The sequence below is a fragment of the Cnephaeus nilssonii genome (genome assembly GCF_951640355.1).
Source record: "Cnephaeus nilssonii genome assembly, chromosome: 17".
Taxonomy (NCBI): Eukaryota; Metazoa; Chordata; class Mammalia; order Chiroptera; family Vespertilionidae; genus Cnephaeus; species Cnephaeus nilssonii.
The window spans coordinates 672,160-694,844 of NC_137088.1; the positions used below are offsets into that span (position 1 = coordinate 672,160).

The window sequence follows — 22,685 nt, forward strand, 5'->3', positions numbered from 1 at the left end:
CATTTCATTTTATTTTAAAAATATTTTTATTGATTTCAGAGAGGAAATGAGAGAGAGACATAGAGACACCAATGATGAGAGGTCGGCTGCCTCCTGGATCAAGCCAACGACCAGGGCATGTGTCTTGACCAGGAATCGAACCATGACCTCCTGGTTCATAGGTCAACGTTCAACCACTAAACCATGCCAGTTGGGCTACTTCCTTGATTTTAGAGACAGAAGAAGAGGGAGGGGGAGAGAAACATCGATTTGCTGTTCTGCTTACTTGGCATTCATTGGTTGACGCTTGGATGTGCTCTGACTGGGGATCGAACCCGCCGGCCTGGTGTGTAGGACGATGTGCTGACCAGGGCCAAGAGTGGGCTTGATAGTCGGTGCTACAGACTAAACTGGCTGACTTTGTGTCCCCCGAGCCGTGTGCTGAAGCCCTAATCCCCAATGTGATGGTATGGGAGACAGGCCCTGTAAGGTTAAATGAGGTCATCAGGGTGGGACCTGACCAAATAGGACTGTGTCCTTATCCGAAGAGAAATACAGACCTCTCTCCCTCCCACCCTCTCCCTCTCTCCCCTCCTCTCTCTGTCTTTATCTCTCTCTCTCTCTCTCTCTCTCTCTCTCTCTGTCTTTCTCTCTCTCTGTCTGTCTCTGTCTGTCTGTCTCTGTCTGTCTGTCTGTCTCTCTCCCATGCACAGAGAAAATGCCACATGCGGACACGGAGAGAAGATGGCTATTTGCAAGCAGGAGAGAGAGGCCTCGCCAGAAACCCGCTCTGCGGCGCCTGGGCCGTGGACGTCCCGCCTCCAGAACTTAGAGGAACAGTCCAGTCCCCTCGTCCAGGCTCCAGGGCTGCGGTGTCAGTGACGGGAGCGCGCGGACGCCTCAGACACCATTTCTGGGACTCGCACGTCTGCAGACACGCCCCGTGGGAGAGGAGACTCCAACTCAGACGGACAAGAACGGGAGGGAGTGGACACAGGATGCTGGAAAGACGGCTTTTTAAAAAGTTTTATTTCAAGAACTGTTGTTGTTTTTACTGGTATTTCAAAAAAAGGTGGATCCAAGTACAAAAAGAAAAAGTCAGTTGAATGACAGCAGAGGCTTAGAAACCACAGCAGCAGAAGCGATGGACGGACAGACGCACAGACAACCACCCACGGACGCGGTTCTGCTCGGGCTCTTGGCTGGCTGTGTCTCCCTCCCGTACAACACACACGAAGCATGCCATGAGACAGAAAAGGAAAAGCTGGACGAACAGCTACAAAGGAGCGACCGTGACCTCCTCCCCCGAGCGACCTTGACCTCCTCCCCCGCCCCGCCCCCTCTCCTCTCCCCTCGCGCCGGCTCCGCTCCCTCAGGTCAAGTTGTTCTGAAGACAGTTGGCCTCCAGCTCCGCGGGGTCGCCGCGGCCGCCCTCCAGCTTGGGCGACAGGGAGTTCTGGACGATGAAGGGCTCCTCCTCTTTCAGGCAGGACTTGAGGACCTCCTGGATTTTGTGGGGGGCGCTGGGGTCGTCCTGCAAGAGGGACAGAGGTGAGGGAGGGGCAGGGCGGAGACAGAAGGCGGGAGAGGGACTGAGTGACCCGCTTGAACTTGACGGGAGACTGGATCGCAAATACCGTTCTTTCTTCCTTTGTAAAAAGATATATTTGTATTGATTCAGAGAGGAAGGGAGAGGGAGAGAGAGAGAAACATCAATGATGAGAGAGAATCACGGACCGGCTGCCTCCTGCAGGCCCCCCGCTGGGGGTCGGGCGGGAAGGAAGGCTGGACCAGGACAGGATGCTCGTCAGGCAAGGGGCCGGGTGAGGTGGGGGTGGAGCCCCCAAGAGCAGCCACCCCTTCGCCCCCAGGGCCTGCATCCTTGGGCTGGTCCATGTGGTCAGGATCCCAGGACCGCCCGTCTCCTTGGCTCTGATGCCCACCTTGAACTTAGGAGTGTCTTGGTGCGTACCACGTCCTCGAATCCCTGTTCTTCCTGTGCCCTTCGGAGCAGACTGCTCACGGTCACCCTCCGCTAACCCCTTTCCTTTCCCCTTCGCTCCCCCGCCCCCCCCCCCCCCCCGAGGTTTTCTTTTCTGGGTTGGTGAACAAGGACTCATCACTCATTCTCTCCCCACCTGGGCTACCCCCCCGCCCCCCGTCCGGAACACGGGACCGTGGCCTAGATCTGTGCCCCACACGGTAGCACGGCCCCTTCCCGAGCACCCCGCGGCCCGGGCGCCTGGTGGCGCCTGTGGTGGGCGTTGCAGCGATGGAAGCTCCGTGGACGTGGGCAGCTCTGGCCTCCGCGGGGAGGCCCCAGCGAGCGCTGGCGCTCTGTGGTCCATTATTTCAAAGAACGTCCTCCGGTTTCCTCCGCCGCGGCTCCATCGGAGAGCTCCCTAGCTCCCTGTGTGCGCGCTGGCGCCTTCCCCTGGCGGCACGGAGCTCGGCGCGTACAGAGTTCCGGGATTGGGTGGCTTCTGTTTTACTTTTTTTCTTTTAATTTTTTAAAATATTTTTTTAATTGCTTTCAGAGAGGAAGGGAAGAGGGAGAGAGAGAATCATGGATGGGCTGCCTCCTGCACGCTCCCCACTGGGGATTGAGCCCACAACCCGGGCCTGTGCCCTTTTCCGGAATCGAACCCGGGACCCTCGGTCCACGGGCCGACGCTCTGTCCTCCGAGCCGCACCGGCCGGGGCCTGGTCTCTGACCGGGGAGTCTGGGAGCACACAGTGGCAGGGTCTTTGTAAGAGCCGGGTGGGACGTGCACTGGTTTCAGCTGGTGTTTAATGAGCCCACCCACCTCCGAACAGGACTGACCCGGACCCATGGGCCCCCCTCAGCCCCAACAATGGCCTAGAAGTCTGCCAGGATTTAGGGTCCCAGAACAGCGTCAAGACGTTTGCCCAGTCCCCCCAGAGGGCAACCCCTCTGGCTTCAGTGACCCCCAGGCATCCCCCAGCAATGAAGGCCGAGCTGCCTCCTCGACAGAAAGAGCAGGAAGACAAAGCACCATCATCCCAGGAAAACCCCTCTGCACCCCCGCAGCTCCGCGAGTCGGGGAGAGATGCTCCATCAAGCCCCCCTCCCCGCGCCCACGGCCCCAACCCCGCCGGTAGCCCCCCGCGGACCCCCGGAGCTGAGGGGCGGCTCCGCACCGAGACACACGCAGGCCCAGCAGGGCTGAGCACACACGGGGAGGGAGGCCTGAGGAAGGCGTCACCTGGCCCATAAGGTTACAGGGAGCGAGGCGCGGGCGGGTGCGGGCGGGCCCGTTTCCTTACGTTTGGGTGCGAGCCCTCGGCAATGGTGGAAAGGGAGAAGTTGTCGTTGTGCAGCTCAGACGGGGTCCGGAACTTGCTGGTGGGGAGAAGAGAGAAGGGCCACGTGAGGGAATGACGGCGGCACACTCGGAGGACGCGCAGGGGCCCAGCGCGGCATCTCAGCGACGCCGTGGCCGGCAATAGACGCGCGGCTGTTCGCTGCGCCGCCGAGGGAAACGCCTGCCATTATTAATCTTTATTTTTAAATATATTTCTATTGATTTCAGAGAGGAAGGGAGAGGGAGGGAGAGAGAGAAACATCAATGAGGAGAGAGAATCAGTGATCGGCTGCCTCCTGCACGCCCCACACTGGGGATCAAGCCCACAACCCGGGCCTGTGCCCTTGACCGGAATTGAACCCGGGACCCTTCAGTCCGCAGGCCGACGCTCTGTCCACTGAGCAGCACCGGCCAGGGCTCCCTGCTACCATTTGAACCGTGATCCAGCAGCGTCTTTATTACCGACGCCACGTAGCTCATCGAGACGTTCGATGGAGAACTGACAAGGGGATGAGCAGCTGTGGCCAGGCGGTTACAACCACATCGTGCCGCCATCTCGCCAATGGTGATCGCAAGATGCCAGCGATGGTAAGACACAACCAAAACCACCCCGTGTTTCCCAGAATTAACGAACCGCGCAGTCGGGCACGGGCAGTGGTCGGAGTGGGGCCAGGCGGGGGAGGCAGGGGGGACGAAGAGGGAGACGGGGGGGGGGGGGTACAGCAGGCGAGCTGACGGGGTGGCAGGAGCCAAGCTCTGTTCAGAACACAGCCAGCTCGGGGCAGGCCTAGGGCGCGGCTCTGCCCGTCACAGCCCGGCTTCTCCACACCCAGGGCAGCCAGGGCTCCCCTCTCCCCATCCTCAGGGCGCTGGCTGTCCTGGCAGGGGGCCCCCTCCACATCCCCTCGGGGGAGGCCTGAGGAGCCCAGGGCCTGGCTCCTGGTCGCAGGCGCAGACGCTCCACCTCAGCGCACAGGCACAGTGAGAGGCCCGGGCCCCAGGGCAGGGCTTCAGGCACATTCTCCTCGGGAGCCTCGGGCGGGGGCGGGGGCAGGGTGGGGACTGATAGGGCAACAGGTGGCAAGGGCAGTGGGCACAGTTCTGCGTGAATTGTCTCCTGGGCCCCAAGGGAGCTGGACTCCCATCTCCTCCTTTTGTTTTTTGTTGTTGTGAATCCTCACCCGAGGATGTTTTTCCATTGATTTTAGGGAGAGTGGAAGGGAGAGGGAGAGACAGAGAGAAACATCGATGTGAGAGAAACACATCGATGGGTTGCCTCCTGCACGAGCCCCCCAACCAGGCCCGGGCCGGGGAGGAGCCTGCAACCGAGGTATGTGCCCTTGACCGGAATCGAACCCGAGACCATTCGGTCCGCAGGCCGACGCTCTAACTGGCGAGGACTGGATGCCTTTTCTCTGAGCAGCCTCTGGGGGGGAGACAAATGGTGCTGGACAGCGGCAGTGCGCACGGGCGCAGCCTCTGCTGCGATTCCGGCACTTTCTGTGTAGGAATGGATATGCCCGGGAGGGTCTTTGGTATGAAAACACAATTGGGGCCTGGCCGGCGTGGCTCAGGGGTGAGTGTCGACCTATGAACCAGGAGGTCAGGGCTCGATTCCGGGTCAGGCACAGGCCTGGGTTGCCGGCTCGATCCCCAGTGGAGGACGTGCAGGAGGCAGCCGATCCATGATTCTCTCTCATCATTGATGCTTCTCTCTCTCTCCCTCTCCCTTCCTCTCTGAAATCAATAAAAATATATTTAAAAAAAACACACAAGCCCTAGCCGGTTTGGCTCAGTGGATAGAGCGTTGGCCTGCGGACTGAAGGGTCCCAGGTTCGATTCCGGTCAAGGGCATGTACCTTGGTTGTGGGCACATCCCCAGTGGGGGGTGTGCAGGAGGTAGCTGATCAATGTTTCTCTCTCATCGATATTTCTAACTCTCCATCCCTCTTCCTTCCTCTCTGTAAAAATCAATAGAATATATTTAAAAAAAAGATTCTCCCTCATCATTGATGTTTCTATCTCTCTCTCCTCTCTGAAATCAATAAAAATATATTAAACACACACACACACACACACACACACAACTGGGGGTGGAGAGCTGGGTCCCAAAACCCTCAGGAGAACATCTGGTCAGGAGGAGGGCGTGGCCGCGGGTCCGGGCGGGGTTGGGGCCCAGGGGGCGGGCGGGGCAGACTCACTGGGTCCGGCGCAGCTTGGTGTTCTCGGTCCGGAGCAGGTAGAGCTTCTTGGCGAAGAACACGGTCATCATGAGGAGCAGGAGCAGCACCAGGGCGGCGGAGCCCACGGCCACGCACAGCACCTGGAAGTCGGTGATGACGGACTCGCAGCGCGCCCCCTTGTGCCAGACGTAGTCCTGGGTGTTGCACCTGCAGCAGCCAACGGGCGAGGCCAGGTGGTGGGCGGGCGGCCCTGCCAGGGTCCTAGGACCGCCCGCCGGGTCCTAGGGCTGCCCCGCTCTGGGCAGACCCCACCGCTGATATTCCGGCCCGCCCATAGCCATCCAGGCGGCGGGTCAGGCCGCTCTGGGGCCCATGACATCAAGGTGACCAGGGCCGGAGACGCTGAAGGAGCTGGCCGTTCGCTGCCTGTGAGGCGGCCAGGAGCAAAGGGAGCCTGGTCCCACCCGCAGGGTCCGCTCAGCAGCCCGCCCCCCGCCCCCCCCCCCCCCCCCGGCCTGGGCTCCGGGGGAAAGAAGACGAAACGCAAGATGAATCGGATCCCGGCTACCAAGTCGTAGGACCCGCCCAGCACAGGCACCTTCTCGTTGCTCTGCAGTCCCATCTGGCTCCTGTGGCGAACCAGACCCTGACAGGCACGCGGACGAGGGTGCCCTTCTCCCACCTCTGCCCCCCAACGCTCTGCCCCCCAACGCTCTGCCCCCCAACGCTCTGCCCCCCAACGCCGCCGGCCCGTCCCCGTGAGAACCGCCCCCGGTGGGTTCCTCCTTTTGTGGAGTGACTTTCGCCTGCCCTTGGGGACATTCCCAGGCTCCAACTCTTCCAATGACATTGCTGTTTCCATGGGAACCAGGCTGCTTCAAAGAGGCAAGATGGGGAAGGATACAGAGGCAGGCAAAGCAGGGAGGACAGGAACCTCAGGGTGAGCGCCAGACCAGAGCAAGGAGGACGGGCTACGCCACACCCAGAGCGGAGCAGGGTGGGGAGACCGGGCTAACGGGGGATCCCTTCCCTCCCCGCCGACCCCGGGGCCGCGGGAGGCCCATGGCGTTAGCCCGCTGCTCGGGAGAAGTTCTGCCCGGCCCCCGGGCCTCTGCAGCGGGTCGGTGGCAGAGACAAAGGCGCGCAGTCTGCAGCTGCAGGCTCAGCAGCCTCCTGTGCGCGGAATGCAAAACCGTTCCCAAGCCTCAGCCAGCCCGGTGTGCGCAGCGGGGAGGGAGGCTGAGCAAGGGGACCTGGGTGGCCTTGACCCTTCGGAGGGAGGACCCCCGGGGAGCCGTGGCCACACAGCCATGCAGCCCAGGGAAGGGACCAGGGAACCCCGAGAGCTCCAGGGGGTGCGGGGACTCTGCTAGGGGTCCCCTCCATGGCGCTCTCTGCAGGGGAGCTTCCTGTGAAGGTGAAAACTCAGACCTCCACTAGGATGGGGCCCGCCTCCCGGGCTCAACCCATCGCTATGGTCTCCCCAGTGACGTCTGAGGAGCAAAATCCAAGGTGCCCCCATTTCCAGTGGCCCTTAACCAACCACATGGCCTGGTCACCGTTATTTCTTTCCTTTTTTTGTTTGGTTTTAACTATATTTTTATTGATTTCAGAGAGAGGAAGGGAGAGGAAGAGAGAGACAGAAACATCCATGATGAGAGAGAATCATGGATCGGCTGCCTCCTGCACGGCCTGGAATAAGCCCGCAACCCGGGCGTGTGCCCTGACCGGGAATCCAACCGTGACCTTCCTGGTTCCTAGGCCGACGCTCAGCCCCTGAGCCACCGTGGCCGGGCCACCATTATTTCCTGGTCACAGGTGCCCCTTTTGGCCGTGGCTGGTACCCCCTCTCAGACCGGTGTGGACACACCCTCCCGCGAGTGACCTGAGCGGCATGATCATGTGCACGAAACCACTTCACAGGAAGGAACTGGGCGTCAAGTGTTAATGCCAAAGGCACAACATTCATGCGTTCTACATGTTACTCTCCTGTCAGAACATCAAGACCTACAGGATCTGAATTCTTCACACGCCTCCAAAAAGACCAAGGAAAAGACACACTGGGAATGACACTTAAAGACGTCCAGGCCCTGGCCGGTGTGGCTCAGTGGATAGAGCGCCGGCCTGCGGACTGAAGGGTCCCAGGTTCGATTCCGGTCAAGGGCACATGCCCCGGTTGCGGGCTCGATCCCCAGTGGGGGTGGGGGGGTGTAGAAGGCAGCCCATCAATGATTCTCTCTCATCATTGATGTTTCTCTCCCTCTCCCTCTCCCTTCCTCTCTGAAATCAATAAAATGTATTTTTTAAAACGACACCCACGCTATGGAAACGCTCCTCCCAGGACCATCAGAAACAGGTCCCCGCGGAGCCTGAGGCTCTGCCGCACGGGTGGGGCTGGAGAGGACGAAGGCGGCTCACCGGCCACATCGGCCGCCTCACGGATCTTCCAGGACAAGCCCGCGCTCTCTAGCAGGTTACCCACCTCCCGGGGAGGGTGGGACAGAGCAGTCACCGAGGAGGCATGGGGTGGTGCTGCCGGCCACGTCCTTAGAGGCACCGGCCGCTCGGTGTCTTTTCTGGACGGGGTTCCGAGGAGACAAAAACCAAGGTAGAAGGGGAAAAGCCACGACCCCAAACCCCACCACCTCTGCTGCCGGGGAGACGGCCTCTCGGCCCCAGTGCCTGCTCTCTGGCTGGCCTGTCCCCGTGAGCAGGGCCTCCCTCTGACGTGACACCCCACCCCCGACTCGGCCCTGCCGGTGGCTCAGAGGGCGTGGTCCGCAGTGCTCTCTCCTCTGAGTAGGTTGGAGGGCACACTCTTTGCTGGTATAGACAGAACTCCCCCCCAAAACGCCTCAAGCCAGCAAAGGCCCCATTCCGAAACCCTTCCCTTTGCCTCTATTTAAAAATATATATTTTTATTGATTTCAGAGAGGAAGGAAGAGGGAGAGAAAGATAGAAACATCCATGATGGGAGAGAATCATTGATCAGCTGCCGCCTGCACGCCCCACACTGGGGATCGAGCCCGAAACCCGGGCATGTGCCCTTGACCCGAATCGAACCCGGGACCCTTCGGTCCACAGGCCGACGCTCTGCCCACCGGGCCACACCGGCCAGGGCCCTTTTGCCTTCAGAGTCAGTGGTTGGGTCAAGGACACAACCCTTAGAGGAAATACAAAATCTCATCCCCGAGGACGCTCTCCCAGGGACGGGGTCGCGGGCAGCGCGTTCAGGCAGGACTTCCGTGACGGTGCCTGAGCGGACAGCTCTTCCCGGGAGGCCGGGAGCTGGGCCTGGGCCTCCCCCTCGGCTGCGCGGGCCTCACACACACTCCTCAGGGGCTCTCTCCCAGCTCCCGGCACCTGCCGGCCACCCCTTACCTGCAGAAGGCCCCGAGGCTCTCCACCAGGTAGCACTGGCCGCCGTTGTGGCAGTAACTGGGGAGGAGGTCGCACACGGACCGGCAGGAGCTGTTGTGCCGCACGAAGCCGCTGCGGCACGCGGTGCCGTTCTCGCCGGGGGCCAGGTCCCTGCCCGGCTCCCCCGGGCGCGGCCTGAGTGCGATGCTGCCGCCAGGGGCCGTGCCCAGGGTGTGCTGAGGGGGCACGGCGTGCCACCAGCTGGTGGGCTGGCCGGTGCCCGGCCCCAGGCCAGGCTTCCTGCTGGGCCCCAGGCCGTCCTCGTCTTCCAGGTCGGCACCTGCATCCCTGCCCTCCTCCTCCCCCTCCTCCTCCTCCTCCTCCAGGTCGTCGTAGAAGGACGTGGTGGGGTAGAAGTCGGACTCGTCGAAGGGGGTGAAGTCGTCGTACAGGTCCAGCAGGCTCCAGGAGGGGGTCTCGCCCCCGTCGTCGGGGTGGCGCTCGGAGGGCCCCGGCGGCTCGGGGAAGCTCCCCAGGTCGGCGCCGCGGCCTTCGCCATCCAGGCCTTCGAAGTAGTCGATGTCAATGACCTCGGACCCCGGGGGGCGCTCCGGGGCGCCCTGGAGCGGGTACGTGGGCTCCGGCCCCGGAGGCTCAGGGGTGCGGCCCCCCAGGTTCAGCCACACCTCCGCGGGGCCCCCCTCGGGGCCCTGGGGGCCTGGGCTCAGCGGGGGGCCGGGGGCGGGGGAGGGCGGCCCACCGGCCGCTGTGGCTTCAGGAAGGGCGGGCGGCAGGGAGGACGGCCCAGGGGCCCCGCCCGGAGCCGGGGGCGTGGCGGGCAGAGCCTGCGTGTCCCCGCTGCCCGCCTCCGCCGTGGCCGCGCCCAGGCCCGGGCTGTCGGCCTCCAGCCAGGCGGTGCCCGTCACGGCGGCCGATGCCTCCAGCGCGTCCTCCGGCCCGACCCCGGGGCCCCCCGGGGGCCCGTCCACCGTCCAGGCCTCCTCCCCGGCTCCGGGCGGGCCCGCCTTCTCCCGCGTGTCGTTGGCACGCGGCTCCCACGCCGCGGTGGTCTGTGCGGGCTCGTCCGCCTCCACGGCGCTGCCCGCCTCGCGCGCTGCGGGGCAGAGGGGCGGGGCGTCAGGGCCCCCCGCCTTCACGGCCCCGCCCCGTCCCGCCCCGCCCGCTGTTCTCCTGGGCCCCCAACCCCACCGCGAGGCCACGCCTCACCTGTAAGCTCCGCCCGCCCCCGCCCCAAGCCGGGTGCACCTCCCGCCAGGTTTCCGGACCAGGCCCCGCGCCCACAGGACACCAGTCTAACCAGGCCCCGAACTCGCACCCAGGCCCCGCCCCAATGCACATCCTCAGGCCCCGCCCCGAACTCGCACCCTCATGGCCACGCCCACCTCAGGCCACGCCCCAAATGCACACCTTCGGAGCCCCGCCCACTCCAGGGCCCCGCCCCCGAACTCGCACACTCAGGGCCCCGCCCACCTCAGGCCCCGCCCTGAACTCGCACCCTCCTGCACCCCCTTCACCTCTAAGTCGGGCGCTCAAGTCTCACCCTCAGGGCCGCCCACCCCGGCCCCTCCGCCGCCGGCACCTAGGCCAGCACACCCAGGGAGGGGCCGCCCACCCTTCGGCCTCCCCAAACCCCCACCTCTCGCGCACCCCGTCCCCCGCGCGGGCTGCAGGCCAGGCGCTGCCCCGCCCCCTGGCCTCCCGCTCGGGGACCCTGCTGCACCCGAGGCCGGGGTCCCTGGCTCCCGGGGAGGGCGAGCCCGCTGGGTCCCGGGCAGTCGGTACCTACCCGGCGCGGCCCCGGCGACCAGCACCAGCGCGGCCGCCAGGAGCAGCAGCGGCGGCGGCCCCCGGCCCGGGCCCCCGCCCCTAGCTCGGCCCATGGCGCGGCCCCGAGCGCTGTCCACGGTCTGTCCCGCTCGCTGCGCCTCCGCTCGCGGCCGCCGCGCTTCCCGCCCGGACTGCGGCGTCTCAGCCCGCGATGGGCAGCGCGAGGAGCCGCATGCCGCCGCCGTCCCGGTGCCCGCCGTCCCCGCCGTCCCCGCCGCGCCTCCCGCCTCCCGCGCCACCGCTCCGCGCTCGGCGCCGCCCCCACCCCGCCCGCCGCTCCCGCCCCGCGCACGTCGCTCTGACGCCGGCCGCTCAGGCCGCCTGCGGGCGGGACAGACAGACCCCGGCTCGGCGCTGAGACCCACGGACGCCGAGTGGCGGGCAGCCAGGCGCACAGCGCCGCGCGTGGCGGCGGCCCACAGGTGCGCGGGCGGGAGGCCTGCGGGCGGGGTCGCGGCCCCGCCTCTCTGTGGAGCGCTGGCGGGACCCCACCCGCGAGGAGCCCACCCGCCACGCGGCGAGCACGGAGGCGGGGGCCAGGCACCCGCAGACTCGGGGCGGGGCTCCGAGGGGCCGCAGGGGCGGGAGCCCGAGCCGCGCGGTGGCCACGAGCCGAGCCCGGGGTGCGGGGCGCCTCTCGGTGTCTGCGCCAACCGCGTGCTCGGGCGGGAAGGGTCCGGGGTCTCCGGGTCCCCACGAGGGCCGGGCCAGGGGCGCAGCGGCGGCGGCCCGGCTCTAATCGGATCAGCCCTAATCCGTCGCAGCCGGAGCCCAGACTCGCTCAGCCAGGCCCCCGGGAGTGCGACCCGGGGCAGGGGAGACCTTCCTGGTGCCGTGGCTGCCTCGCCTCCCCTGGCAACCTGGGGAGGGTCCCGTCTATTCCTCCCTCCCGGGAAGCATCGCCCCACGGGCCGGGTCACCGGAGCTCAGGTCCTGGGTGGACCCAGGGGCCTAGACCGCAGCCTGGGGACGCGCGGACGCCGGGCCAGGCATCAGTCCGCCCAGGACGGCTCATCCCGGAGCCCTGCTGGGCGGGGCCGTGGCCACCTGGCCCCTTGGTTTATCCACCAAATCAAAGCCAACCTCCCGATGTGTTACTGACCCGCGTGACACTTGGGGTCACAGCCGAGAAGTGGCAACTGTTACTGAGACCCTCCCGCGTCTGTCCCTCGGGAAGGCATCGGTGACTAAGAGGAGATCCAGCGCCTGGGAGGGGGTTGCCTTGGCTCAAACCTGTTTCTCTCACTGGAGCACCTACTGCTGCAGGGCTTCCTCCTCTCAGCTCTGCCTGCGAACCCCGCACCCTGGGAGCTCAGCTCCCAGCTCCCTCCCCATGAAGCCTTCACAACCTGTGGGGCAGACACCATGCCCTCGTCCCTGCGAGCAGTGCCAGGGGAGGGAGGGCTCCCAGGGCTCCGAGGAGGCACAGGTGGATGAATGGCAGCATCCACTCTCAGCCCAGAACCATGGGTCTGGAGCTTCCTGCAAAGGGACTTTTTATGCTTATTTTTTTCATTTGACTTTTTATTGAATGTATTGGGGTGAAATTGGTTAATAAAATTATATAGGTTTCAGGTATACAATTCTACGTCATCTGTATATTGTGTTCACTACCCAGTCACGTCTCCTTCCATCACCTTCCCCCTTTCCTCTCCCCCTCCCCCCACCCCTCTTCCCTCTGGTAATCACCGTCCCGTCCCGTTCCTATGCGGCTTTTCCCGTAATCCCTTCACCTTCAGCCAGGCCCTCACACCCTCCTCTGACAGCTGTCGGTCCGTTCTCTGCATCCGAGTCTATTTTGGTTTATTGTTTAGATCCCACATAGACGTGAAATCACACGTATTTTTTCTGACTTCATACTGCCTCTGGGGACAGAAAGAGGACCTTCTCTGAGCAGAGGCTGGGGGGGGGGGGGCTTCGCACTCCAACCCCGCTCTGCCTCCCCCCACGGCTTCTCTGTCTCCTTGACTCGGGCGGTGGTCAAGGGGAGGTGGTGAACATGCCTGCCTGCCGCCTCCTTCCTGCGGCCGCCTGCGCGGGAGAGGCCTCGTGGATGGGCCTTGGCTGTCGTCTGGATGGGGTCCTTACACCCACACCTTCCTTAAAACTCCGACCTGCTCCCGCGTCTCATTGATCTTGTCAAGATAAGCAAGCGCCCGGTATAAAATAGGGCGCGTCTCCTTCCCGAGCCAGCCCCTTCCCTTCCGCGGGGACAGGTTCTGCTAGGACTTCCATTTTGGGATTTTAAACCAACTGTTGCCATTCCGTTCCACTCTGATCCTCCCTAGCAGGTGCCACAGCAGCTTCAGAAGGGAGGGCAGCACCCTGGCTGGGCGAACGGGAAGAGCAGCTTGGAGAGCCAGTGACCCGGGTCTCCTGTGCGAAAGGGGTGACACACTGCATCAAATGTATGAAACGTTTTCTCTGGGCACAAGGCCGGGGTAGCCTGAAGAAGGGGAGAGAAGATACAGGAAGTGGATGTGAAAGAAAAGGAAATGGTCTACCAGGTCCCCACGTTCAAGTCCCCGCACTCGGGCACCAGGGGTGCTTTGCGAGGCAATGCTTCTGCGCGCCTGAGGCTCTCTCTCACTGGGTTTGGCCTCCTGCCCCAGCACCAAGGCCCATTGCCATGGCGATGGCCAGCTTCCCTGTGCAGACACCCCTGGCTTCACCCGGGGCTGCTGTCCGGGCAGGAGCGGGTCCGGCTGCCAAGGCCGGGACACACCTCAGGCGGCACAGGAAGACGTGGTTCCTGCGTGACGCCTCAGGCGCGACCACGAACACCTCCGAGTGCTCTCCCGGGGTCTGGCTTGCCTCATTCATAGCCGCATACGCACGTCTTGCAGACGGACACCCCCCTGCCGGTGGGAAGGCCTGGACTAAGCTTTAGACTTCACACCTTTTCGTTACGTGTCTTAACGTCACAAGAGGCTTCAGGACGCAGAGGTGGGGCCTCACTCAGAATGGGGGTCCTGCCCCTTCCCACAGCACCCCTCCACGGGCACCTGAGTTAATGCCGTGATCTCTAAATCCCGACGACGTCCTAGAGCCTAGATCCGTGGTCGGCAAACCGCAGCTCGCGAGCCACATGCGGCTCTTTGGCCCTTTGTGTGTTCTAACGCCACTTCTTCAAAATAGACTCGTCCAGGCCGACTTCTGCGCATGGGCCACCAAGTTTCAATCGCACTGTACGTGCGTGCCCGCACGTGGCATTTTGTGCAAGAGCCACACTCAAGGGGCCAAAGAGCCCTGGGACCAGAACCCTGGGAGCCCGTTAACCACGCCGGATTCCAGAACGCCCGAGGGCCGGCCCAGCAGCCCGTGCGGATCCTGCAGGGGATCCGGATCCGCGTGCAGAGGATGGAGACCCGCTGTTCCTAATCGCACCTGGGGGAGTACTCCACAGCCAGGGCCTCAGGAACCGGAGACTGACTGCGCTGGAGAACTCACACTGAGAGCTAGGAGCCAGGCTTGAGTGCAGTTTACCTCCCTGGGAACCCGCAGGGGAGCAGGCGCTCCCGGCCCGCGGCTCTAGCACTCTTCACCACGGGCGGAGCGGGTGGGGTCAGGAAGCAAAGCACACCAGCCCGTGGCTTTCCCCAGGGGCCGGCGCTCAGCGCCTGGCAGACAGAGTCCACTCCTTTTGCTTCCCGGGTTCGTGGCCTCTTGAAGACCATGGCTTCCGTTTCCTGAAAGGGCTTCTCAAAGGCTGTCCTTAGGAGTAAGTACAGCAAGGCTCGAGGACTCATCGGCCCACGAGGCCTGTCTCCACCTTGGGGCCGCGTCTAAGCTGCGCCCTGATGGACATCCTCTAGCTCAGCGGTCGCCAACTGGTGGTCCGCGAGGCCCGAAAGGTGGGCGACCGCTGCTCTAGCTCACGAGCAGAACTAGGCTCCCCTGCGGCTGCCAGCCACCCTCCTGGGGGAACTCCCACTTGTTTCACCTCAACCAGGAAACAAACAGCAGACGAGCCCCGTTTAACTGTGTTGCTCAAGGACGAGGGAGGTGGTTGGTGTGCCGACCAGGACCAGCTGGGGCTGCATGTGTAGGCTCCTCACAGAACCAAAGAAGAAACGGGTGCAGAAATGCAGAGAACGGACTGGAACCTGGAAGTGATGTTCCATTTATTCACCGAGAGGGAGGGCAGCTAGGCCTTCTCGATCCATTTCCTCCAACCTCCCCAAACTCCCTCTTCATTTTCCCCAAAATAACAACACAGAGAAACATGTTTGTACAAAAACCACGTATTATTCCCCCTCACAAAATCGAGTGGCTGTATTACAGGAACGAAACCAGATCAAAGACATGAAAAGAAAAAGCCACTACTTAACTGAAACACAACAGTGCGGAGTTTGGGTTCTGTGTAGAATTGTCACCAGCGCAGTAAAAATAGCCCCACCCGGATCTTTTAAACTTGAAAGTGATCACATTAAAAACCTGAGGTTACAAGGGACCACAGTATGAACCAGAATTTCATTTTCCTTCTAAGACCCCAGTGGAAAGGTAGGTATTTGGAATGAGTTTCCTTTGGGAAAACGGGCGGGAAATAGGGAAAACCCGGCTACTGTCAGAAGGCACGGGGGCTGTTCTGGAGGCAAACGCACGGGAACGGGACGCCAGCAACAAGCTCAGTCCCACTCCGAGCCCCGAACAAACCCGAGGAGCAAGGTCCTGGCTCCAGTGCCGACGGGACCAGGGCCCCCGTCAGAGGCCACACTGAAGGCTTGAAAGGCAAATCCTAACTGGTTTTCTCTTGTGTTATTTGCTTTCTGATATGAAGGGGAAGTTCTAAGGTGCTTTACAAACACCTACCTACACCTCTCATACGTAAAGCCTTATACACTGGGTAGAAAGATCCCCAAAAGGTGGTCCACTTGGCATTCTGCTGACACTGCCATCCGAGGCTGTGATGGAGGCAGGGGCTCTGGGCATCGGATGGGGAACACGTTCCCACACGCACACAGGACGGGGGGCAGGGAGGGTCAGTGGAGAAACCAAGAGTCTCAAGTCATCTCGAGTCACTCCTCAGCGGGGGCAGGAATGGGCTCAAGTGAAGGCATCTCTGTGGCTCTTCCTCTGGAACGGCGTCCCTCTCCCGGCCGAGCACCTGACCCTCCAGCTCGATGCTCTGTGGCCATGTGAGCTCCGTGCCCGCCCCCCCCCCCCCCCCACCTCCTCGCCAGAATGTGAGATCTCAGAGAGGGAGGGGAAGGTATGAGGCTGCCGACCCGGCTCCCTGCTGGGCCCCACCCCAGCCCGAAAGTACCGCTCCACCAAGTCCCTCACCTGCTGCTGCCAGAGGCCGCGTGGGGACCCGCTCCCGGCAACCTAGCCATGAGCTCAGTGTCAGCACTATCTACTTCCTTTTTTTAAGTTTTCTTCTTTTTTTTAAGAGAAAAAGCATGCACACAAGCAGTGAACAAGTGGGCTGGGTTCACAGGGCGGCCGTGGCCCTCGGCCCAGAACCGTCCTGGCCCGCCCCAGGGACGAAGGGATGCCTCCCAGGCCAGCCCAAAGCTCACTCGGCTCAGAACACAGAAACACGCACCGCAGCCCAGCAAGCCGCCGAAGGACAGGGCGGCGGGCCTGTGGGCCGGAGGGGAGGGCGCGGCCCGCGTCCTCACTAGAGGGAAAGCCCAGTGGGGTCCCTTCCCGGTCCTCTGATTCGGGCGCATCTATGGGTGGCCAAAGCCTCAGAGACGGCACCATCAGCACCGTTCTTAGCTCAGATGAGCAGGAATAAGGTCACTTGTAATGCCTTAGGGCCGTCCCTGCTGGCTATCCCTCTGTCCATCACCAGTTTTTGGTTCCTATTAACTTTGAATGCTCTTCCTTAAAGCAACGAAGGAAATAAAGAGAAGTGATTATAGAACATTATCCACAGAGGCGTAAGACAAAGCAAGACCGCAGGACAACAGAAATGATGGAGCCTGGAATACCCACACCAGGACAGAAACAACTAGAATGCCCAGGGCATCCTGTCACCAGGGCACCCGAATGTGGGCCCAGGACCTAACACCAGGGGTGCCAGGGCTGGGGCGGGGAGGCAAGAGGAATGGGGGAGAAGGGATATGGGACGCATGCTTGGGCCGTGAGAAGAAAAATCCTGAAAGAAACCCAGGAGGCTGAGGAATGTGTCTGTCAGTCATTCCCTGCGGCTGGCGGTGACGCGGGGTCAGGTGCTCCCAGCAGCCCCCGGGCTAGGGCGCGGCCGGGGCGGGTGGGCCTGGAGCAGGAGGCGGAGGGACTCCGTCTGCAGGAGGCGGCTGCGGCGGCGGGGGATCTGCAAACACATCCAAGAGTCACTGGTCACTGAGGAAGCACAGGGCTTGGGAGGAACGTGACAAGGAGGGCAGGTTCCCCAGGCAGGCGACGAGGCTGCAGGGAGGCGTCGAGCTAGCGCCTGGCCTCTGAGGGCCACAGCCTCGGGCCTCCAGGCCCCTGCTCCCACCCCAGGCGGCTGGGTGGTGCCTGAATCTGTCCCGCTGCTGTCAGGCCCAGCTCTCCCGGGAATCCCCCAGACCCTCTGAGAGGTTAATTACATTTGGTTTGACTGTGTCTTAACGGTTCTAATTTTACTTCTTTAGTTGGATAGCTACTCCCTGGGCAAGTTCTCCTTCTGTTCCTCCCCCAGTGCTCGCCTAGCTGGGTGCAACGCAGGGCTGTCCCCGGCCCCCAGGACCAGAGCGCCCCTCAGCTGCCGACAGCTGGACGGTCCTGCAGGCCCCACCGCGTGGACCGCAGTCCCTGGGCTTGGGGCCCTGTCTCGATGGGGCCTGCGCGACTGAGTGCGTGTCTGGGCTCCCGCCCATTTCAGCTGCAGCTGCCTGCTCGCACACAGGAACCCACAAACCACTTAACCGGGGCTTTAAACGTCTAGATTTCACCAGAAATGAAAACTGAGACAAATAATTAAAGTGCAGTCTTGCTCGCTAGTCAGTTCACCACCCTCCCCAGGAGGCTGCATCCACCCGCCAGGGCTGTCAAAGCATGAAGCCCCCAGATCCGGTCCCTTCCCATCTTCAGGGGAAAATACGGCCGGAAGAGGGGTGCACGCGCCTGCCGAGGCCTGCCCAGGACCAGCAGCCCAGGACCCCGGAACACTCATCTGTGGAAGGAAGAGGGGAGGGGGCTCCACCGGGGCCCTTTGGGTCACAAATCGTGGGGCCGAGTAAAGACCAACGGTGCCATCTCGGCAGCACGGACGGCAGACTGGGGGTCCCCTGGCCGCACATTTGCAGGGTGCCTGCCAGCGCAAGGCAAGCATTTTCCGCCAAGGAGACGGAACCTGCTCTACCCTCCAACCACAGCCTCCAAGGGCCTCTTCTGCGTCAGGACGCTGTCCGCACACCCAGCTCAGCTGCTCCTGCTGCTGCGCACCTGCTGTGTCCCGGCTGCGGGGTCTAGAGAGGAGGCGTGCCTTTATCCACGCTGCGCCCTGGGGAGTGGCCACTCAGGCTCTTCAGGATCGCATGGACCCTGGGAAACCCTGTACTACCAACCAACCACTCATTCCCACGCGGCTCCCGCAGGCCAGGATCCCTGCCCAGCCTCGCTCTCCACTGTGAACAGGAGCCAACCGCCTGGCATGCGCGCGAGCTTCTGAATGACCCGGGGCAGGCGTGGCGGGGCACCTGGCCACAAAAGGCTGCCGTTTGGGGCTGTCTCACTGGTCCGGTCTATAGGGAGAAAGGGGAGGCCAAGGTGAGAGCCAAGGTGACCTGGCCCCCCACACCCTCAGAGGGACCGGCCGCCAGCACCTCTCCTGAGCCTGCTGGGGCCTCACCTCCTCCTGAACCAGGCTACGCAGCCCCGCCAGCGGTCAGAGCGGCTGTGAGGAACTGCCTGTCACTCCTGCCCTAGACTGGTTCCTGTCCTTTTCTTTACACCCACTTCTTTAAAAATATACATGTTTACCGATGTCAGAGGGGAAGGGAGAGGGAGGGACAGACAGAAACACCAATGATGAGAGAGCATCATGGATTGGCTGCCTCCTGCACGCCCCACAATGGGGATGGAGCCTGCAACCTGGGCCTGTGCCCTGACCAGGAACGAACCATGACCTCCTGGTTCATAGGTCAACGCTCAACCACCCACTACTTCTGAACCTGTGTTGATCTGAGGCTCCTGTAGGGAAAAGAACCACCAGCTGCGCTGTCTGTCTACGAGGCGCACACTGACAGGCTCAGTGGACAGGAGGGTCAGGGAGAGGAGCGTCTTCCCGGCTTCCTCAGACCTCGGGTCACGAGCGCGCCAGGAAGGCTGTGCACCGTCACCTGCCCCAAAACTGACTTTCTGACCCCACTGTCCCAGGCCGCACTGTCCTTCCAGGGACCTGCCAATCACAGAGAACGAGCCCCCTCCCCCCACCTTGTCCGAGTCCTCCCAGAGACCCCGGGGAACGCACCCCCAAAGCGTGCTACTTACACATGCCGTTGGGGGCCGTGAGGGTGACCCGGGGTCCTAGGATGCTTCCTGGCATCGGCGGCATCCCAGCAGGGGCGGGGCCACTCCCGGGGGGGTGGATGCTGGCTGCGACGGTGGGAATCATGCGGCCTGGCAGGGGCTGCCCCGGCATCATGGGACCTGGGCCTGGCATCTGACCTGGGAGGGAGAGTTGAAGTGCTGAGGTAAGTGCACTGGGAAGAAAGGGATCAACTCCTACCCAAGACTAAATACAAACACCCAACTCCCAAGAGGATCTGAAATACCCACGGAGCAATGTCTGCAATCATCTCTTTGCCCAGTTTTTATTTTTTTATTTTTCGCGGCAGAGGGAATAATGGAGCAGGTCTGTGGAGTGAATGGCCACCCGAAACCCGGTGCAGGCAGGTGGCCACAGAAGCAATTACCAAAAAGCACCCAGAGCAAGCATTCATCCCGGTGAGTCAGGGTGAGCAGGGACTCAGGATCGCCCTGGGACAGACACCAGGTGCCCCGCAGAGATCTGGGGGCTGGAGAGAAGGGTGTCAACAGCGAGTCGGTGTGCAGTCCAAGGCCAGCAGCTCAGCCAGGACCGAGCTTCTCGCACGGGCTTCACGGGAAGGTGTGCTGAGAGGGTGTAGGTCACTACTGTGAAGTCACCATTAAAAAGGGATTGGAGTGGAATCCCCAGGTCCTGGTCACACACCAATCTCTCCCTCTGTCCCACCAGGAAGAACCCTGCAACCTGGAGCACCAGGGGTGGGGGCAGAGGGGACAGACAGACAGCACTCCGTCACCGCCCCCTGGTGCTGGGAACTAGCGACAGGAGCTGCTGGCCCAGGACAGGAGGACACCTCCTCCTGCACAGGATCCCTTGGAGCTGCAGCACTTTCCGGAAAGAGCCAGACAGTGAACACGTGGGCTTTGCAGGCCACAGAGTCCCAGCTACGACGACTCAACATTGCCATGGCAGCGTGAAGGCAGGCAGAGAGGATATGTGACAGCAGGTATGCTGTGTCCCCATACCCCTTTATTTATGGACTCGCATATGGGAACTTCACGTCATTTCCATGGGACATCCACCTTCTCCCTCTTTTGAGGGCTCCTCTCCTATGGAAACTGTTAACCATCCTAGCGTGTGGCCACCTGGAGCAGGAGCGGCCGGGGCCCACAGGCCGGAGCTCGCCATCCGGTTCTAGAATGATGGGGCCTATTCGCTCCTGAACTCAGTGGTGTGGCTGTGGGTCTTGGCTGTGAAGAGCTACAAACAGAGGGAAGGGGAGTAACAGGCACACACCAGGCTGACGCTTTTATGTAAGGGCACGTTTTACTCCACAGCAAGCATGTCAAACTCGTGGCTCGTTTATTTAAACAGAACTTAAAGTCTGAGACAGCTGGCGATCGGAATGCTTGCGGTCCGATCTGGAAAAAATGCAGCTGCCGGAGACTGGACCTCTAGCTCCCAGAACTGCGAGCGTGAACTTTTCGTTACTTGGTCACCAGGCATGTGAAGGGAGACACGACGGCTGAGGAACCCACCAACGTCATCAGTGTGAAGGGGACCCTGTGGATGGAGGCGAGCAGGGCCCTCCCTCGCAGCAGCCAGCGCAGGGCGAACCGTCCCCGGACCAGCAGCTGGGGGGTGTGTGTGGGGGAGGTGCGTCCAGGAGAGCAAGCGCCTGGCAGAGGAGCGCCGCGGCGATGGACACAGCCGCAAGGTGGCGGCCACACGCCCGCACCGCCCAGGGTGGCCTGTGGCTTCTGCTCCAGGCCCAGGCCCCGTGCAGTTCCCAGCGGCCTCAGCGCCGTGGCCATTTCCCTACTTCCCTGCATCTTCCCCGCAACCGGCTGGACAGGACAGCTTCAGGGCTCCTAGGGCGGCCAGCCCACCAGCCGACAGAAATCTCTCCTTTCTCGCTGTGAACTCCAAACCTCTGGACAAGGAAGACCTCTCCTCCCGTCCCCAACGGCAGCACCTCCCTGGGACGGGCGCTGAGTCCCTGGAGAGGCGGCAGCAGTGGGGGGAGCCGGGCAGGGGACCTTGCGCAGTGCTTCTGGGAAGGCAAGGCGCCGAGCAGGAAGGGGAGCCGGCCCTGCGCCCGCAGAGGGCACTGCTGTCCCCGCTACTGGACTCGGGGCGGGGGAGCCGCGGGCAGTGGTGCAGAGAGCAGACGCGGGAGGGACAAGAACCTCTGCCTCAGGGCGTGCCTTGCCAGGCGACAGCTGCTCCCTGCCCCCTCCAGTCCATCAGGAAGACTGCCTGACGGGAAGGACCAGCGTCAAGGCACGGGAACCGCGTGTCAGGGGCCCAAAGTCACAAGGAAGCAGACTGAGCTGAGGCTCACACCCAGGCCTGCCTGACCGGGAGGCGCACTCCCTTCCCCGTCGCACCCCCTGCCGTAAAGGAGCGTCTCTCCTCAGAAAAGCTGATCTCAAGGGTCAGGTTTGATGTGGGGCAGAAGGTAAGAGGATTGGGGAGGCTACAGATCCATTTCTTGTAAAGCAAGCTCTATCCTTCTGAAGTCTAAACATCCTTGTGCTTTCTCTGGAGTCTGATACTGATCTTGCCACTTCTAAATGGATGACAACGTCTGAGGGCGCTTCCATTCACCCTGCTAACCGTGAAGCAGCCTGGCCCGCCTCGACCGGAATGCCCAGGAGCAGCCTTAACCAGCAAAACGAGAGTGTCCACGTGTGGCCTGGCGGCGTGTCAACCAAGGAACCAGGAGGTCAGTTTGATTCCAGGTCAGGGCACATGCCCGGGTTACGGGCTTGATCTCCAGTAGGGGACGTGCAGGAGGCAGCCAAATGATCAATGCATCTCATCATTGATGTTTCTATCTCTCTCCCTCCTTCTCGGAAATCAATAAAAAAATATTTTTTTAAAAAGTGTTCACGTATATATTTTCCATTAAAAAACTATTCAGGTATTTCCTTCCCCGGCAGAGAGGGAGGTGAGAGAGCAAGCTGTGGCTTCAAAACAGCCGTGTCCCAGCCCAGCTGGCGGGAGGCTGACCTACATACAGGATTTTTTTTTTTTTTTGAACAGCAGGCATCCGAAGCCTAGAAAATGAAAACGTTTGCTAAAATTAGGAGTAGCCTAGTGGAAAACCCCCTCACACTCTCGGGTTTATTAGCTCTTTTACTAAAGCGTGACGCCCACCAAGCCTAATGGAACGTAGGGAAGGACGGGATCTTTATTCTTTAGGATGGGACAGCAGGCAGGAAGGAGCGTGAGGGGGAAGGAGGGAAGGAAGCCGACTGCCAGCCTCCCACGGCACATCCCCGGCCGAGCGCCTGGAGAACAGATACAACAGGATCAAGGCCAAGCGAGGGGAAGCCCAGCCCCCCGAGACTGCCTCCGGGGCGCCTGTGAGGGACCCTGCGGCCCGGCAGCCCTGGGGCACACGACGACAGATGAAACCCTGGCTGCCGGGTGAGCGGGCCTTCCCGGGCTGTGTGGGGCCGAGGCCGCGGTGGCGGGCGGCGGTTACCCTCCCTGCAGTCCTTCCCACGGGCAGCCTGGTGAAGCGGCCCACCTCAGGGGCTTAACGGCCGAGCGCCA

The 22,685-nt window shown here is 62.2% G+C and overlaps 2 protein-coding genes across 2 annotated transcripts in view; both read right to left on the bottom strand.

Annotated features, from left to right (window-relative positions):
* Nucleotides 1-995: 995 nt before the first annotated feature.
* CSPG5 (chondroitin sulfate proteoglycan 5) lies at nt 996-10,914 on the bottom strand. The gene is made up of 5 exons (XM_079794950.1): nt 10,656-10,914; nt 8,870-9,962; nt 5,507-5,695; nt 3,268-3,343; nt 996-1,513 (listed from the first exon to the last, which is right to left on the bottom strand). Exons 1-5 carry the CDS (start codon nt 10,747-10,749, stop codon nt 1,352-1,354), a joined length of 1,614 nt encoding a protein of 537 aa, XP_079651076.1. The 5' UTR covers nt 10,750-10,914; the 3' UTR covers nt 996-1,351.
* A 3,857-nt stretch (nt 10,915-14,771) lies between these two features.
* Nucleotides 14,772-22,685, bottom strand: part of SMARCC1 (SWI/SNF related BAF chromatin remodeling complex subunit C1) — a gene marked incomplete at its 5' end in the record, with an annotated part of 84,081 nt that continues 76,167 nt past the window's right edge. Inside the window, 2 exons of the mRNA XM_079794846.1 lie at nt 14,772-16,979; nt 19,124-19,300. Of these exons, the coding sequence (XP_079650972.1) occupies nt 16,897-16,979; nt 19,124-19,300 (260 nt within the window). The 3' untranslated portion in view covers nt 14,772-16,896. The remainder of the gene's footprint in view (nt 16,980-19,123; nt 19,301-22,685) is intronic.

Coding starts and splice junctions, on each gene's coding strand:
- CSPG5 (XM_079794950.1), bottom strand. CDS start 10,749: ATGGGCCGAGCTAGGGGCGGGGGCCCGGGCCGGGGGCCGCCGCCGCTG. Junction 3,344..5,506: donor ACCAAGCTGCGCCGGACCCA/GTGAGTCTGCCC, acceptor TCTCCCCACCAG/CAAGTTCCGGACCCCGTCTG. Junction 1,514..3,267: donor CCGAGGGCTCGCACCCAAAC/GTAAGGAAACGG, acceptor TCCCTCTTGCAG/GACGACCCCAGCGCCCCCCA.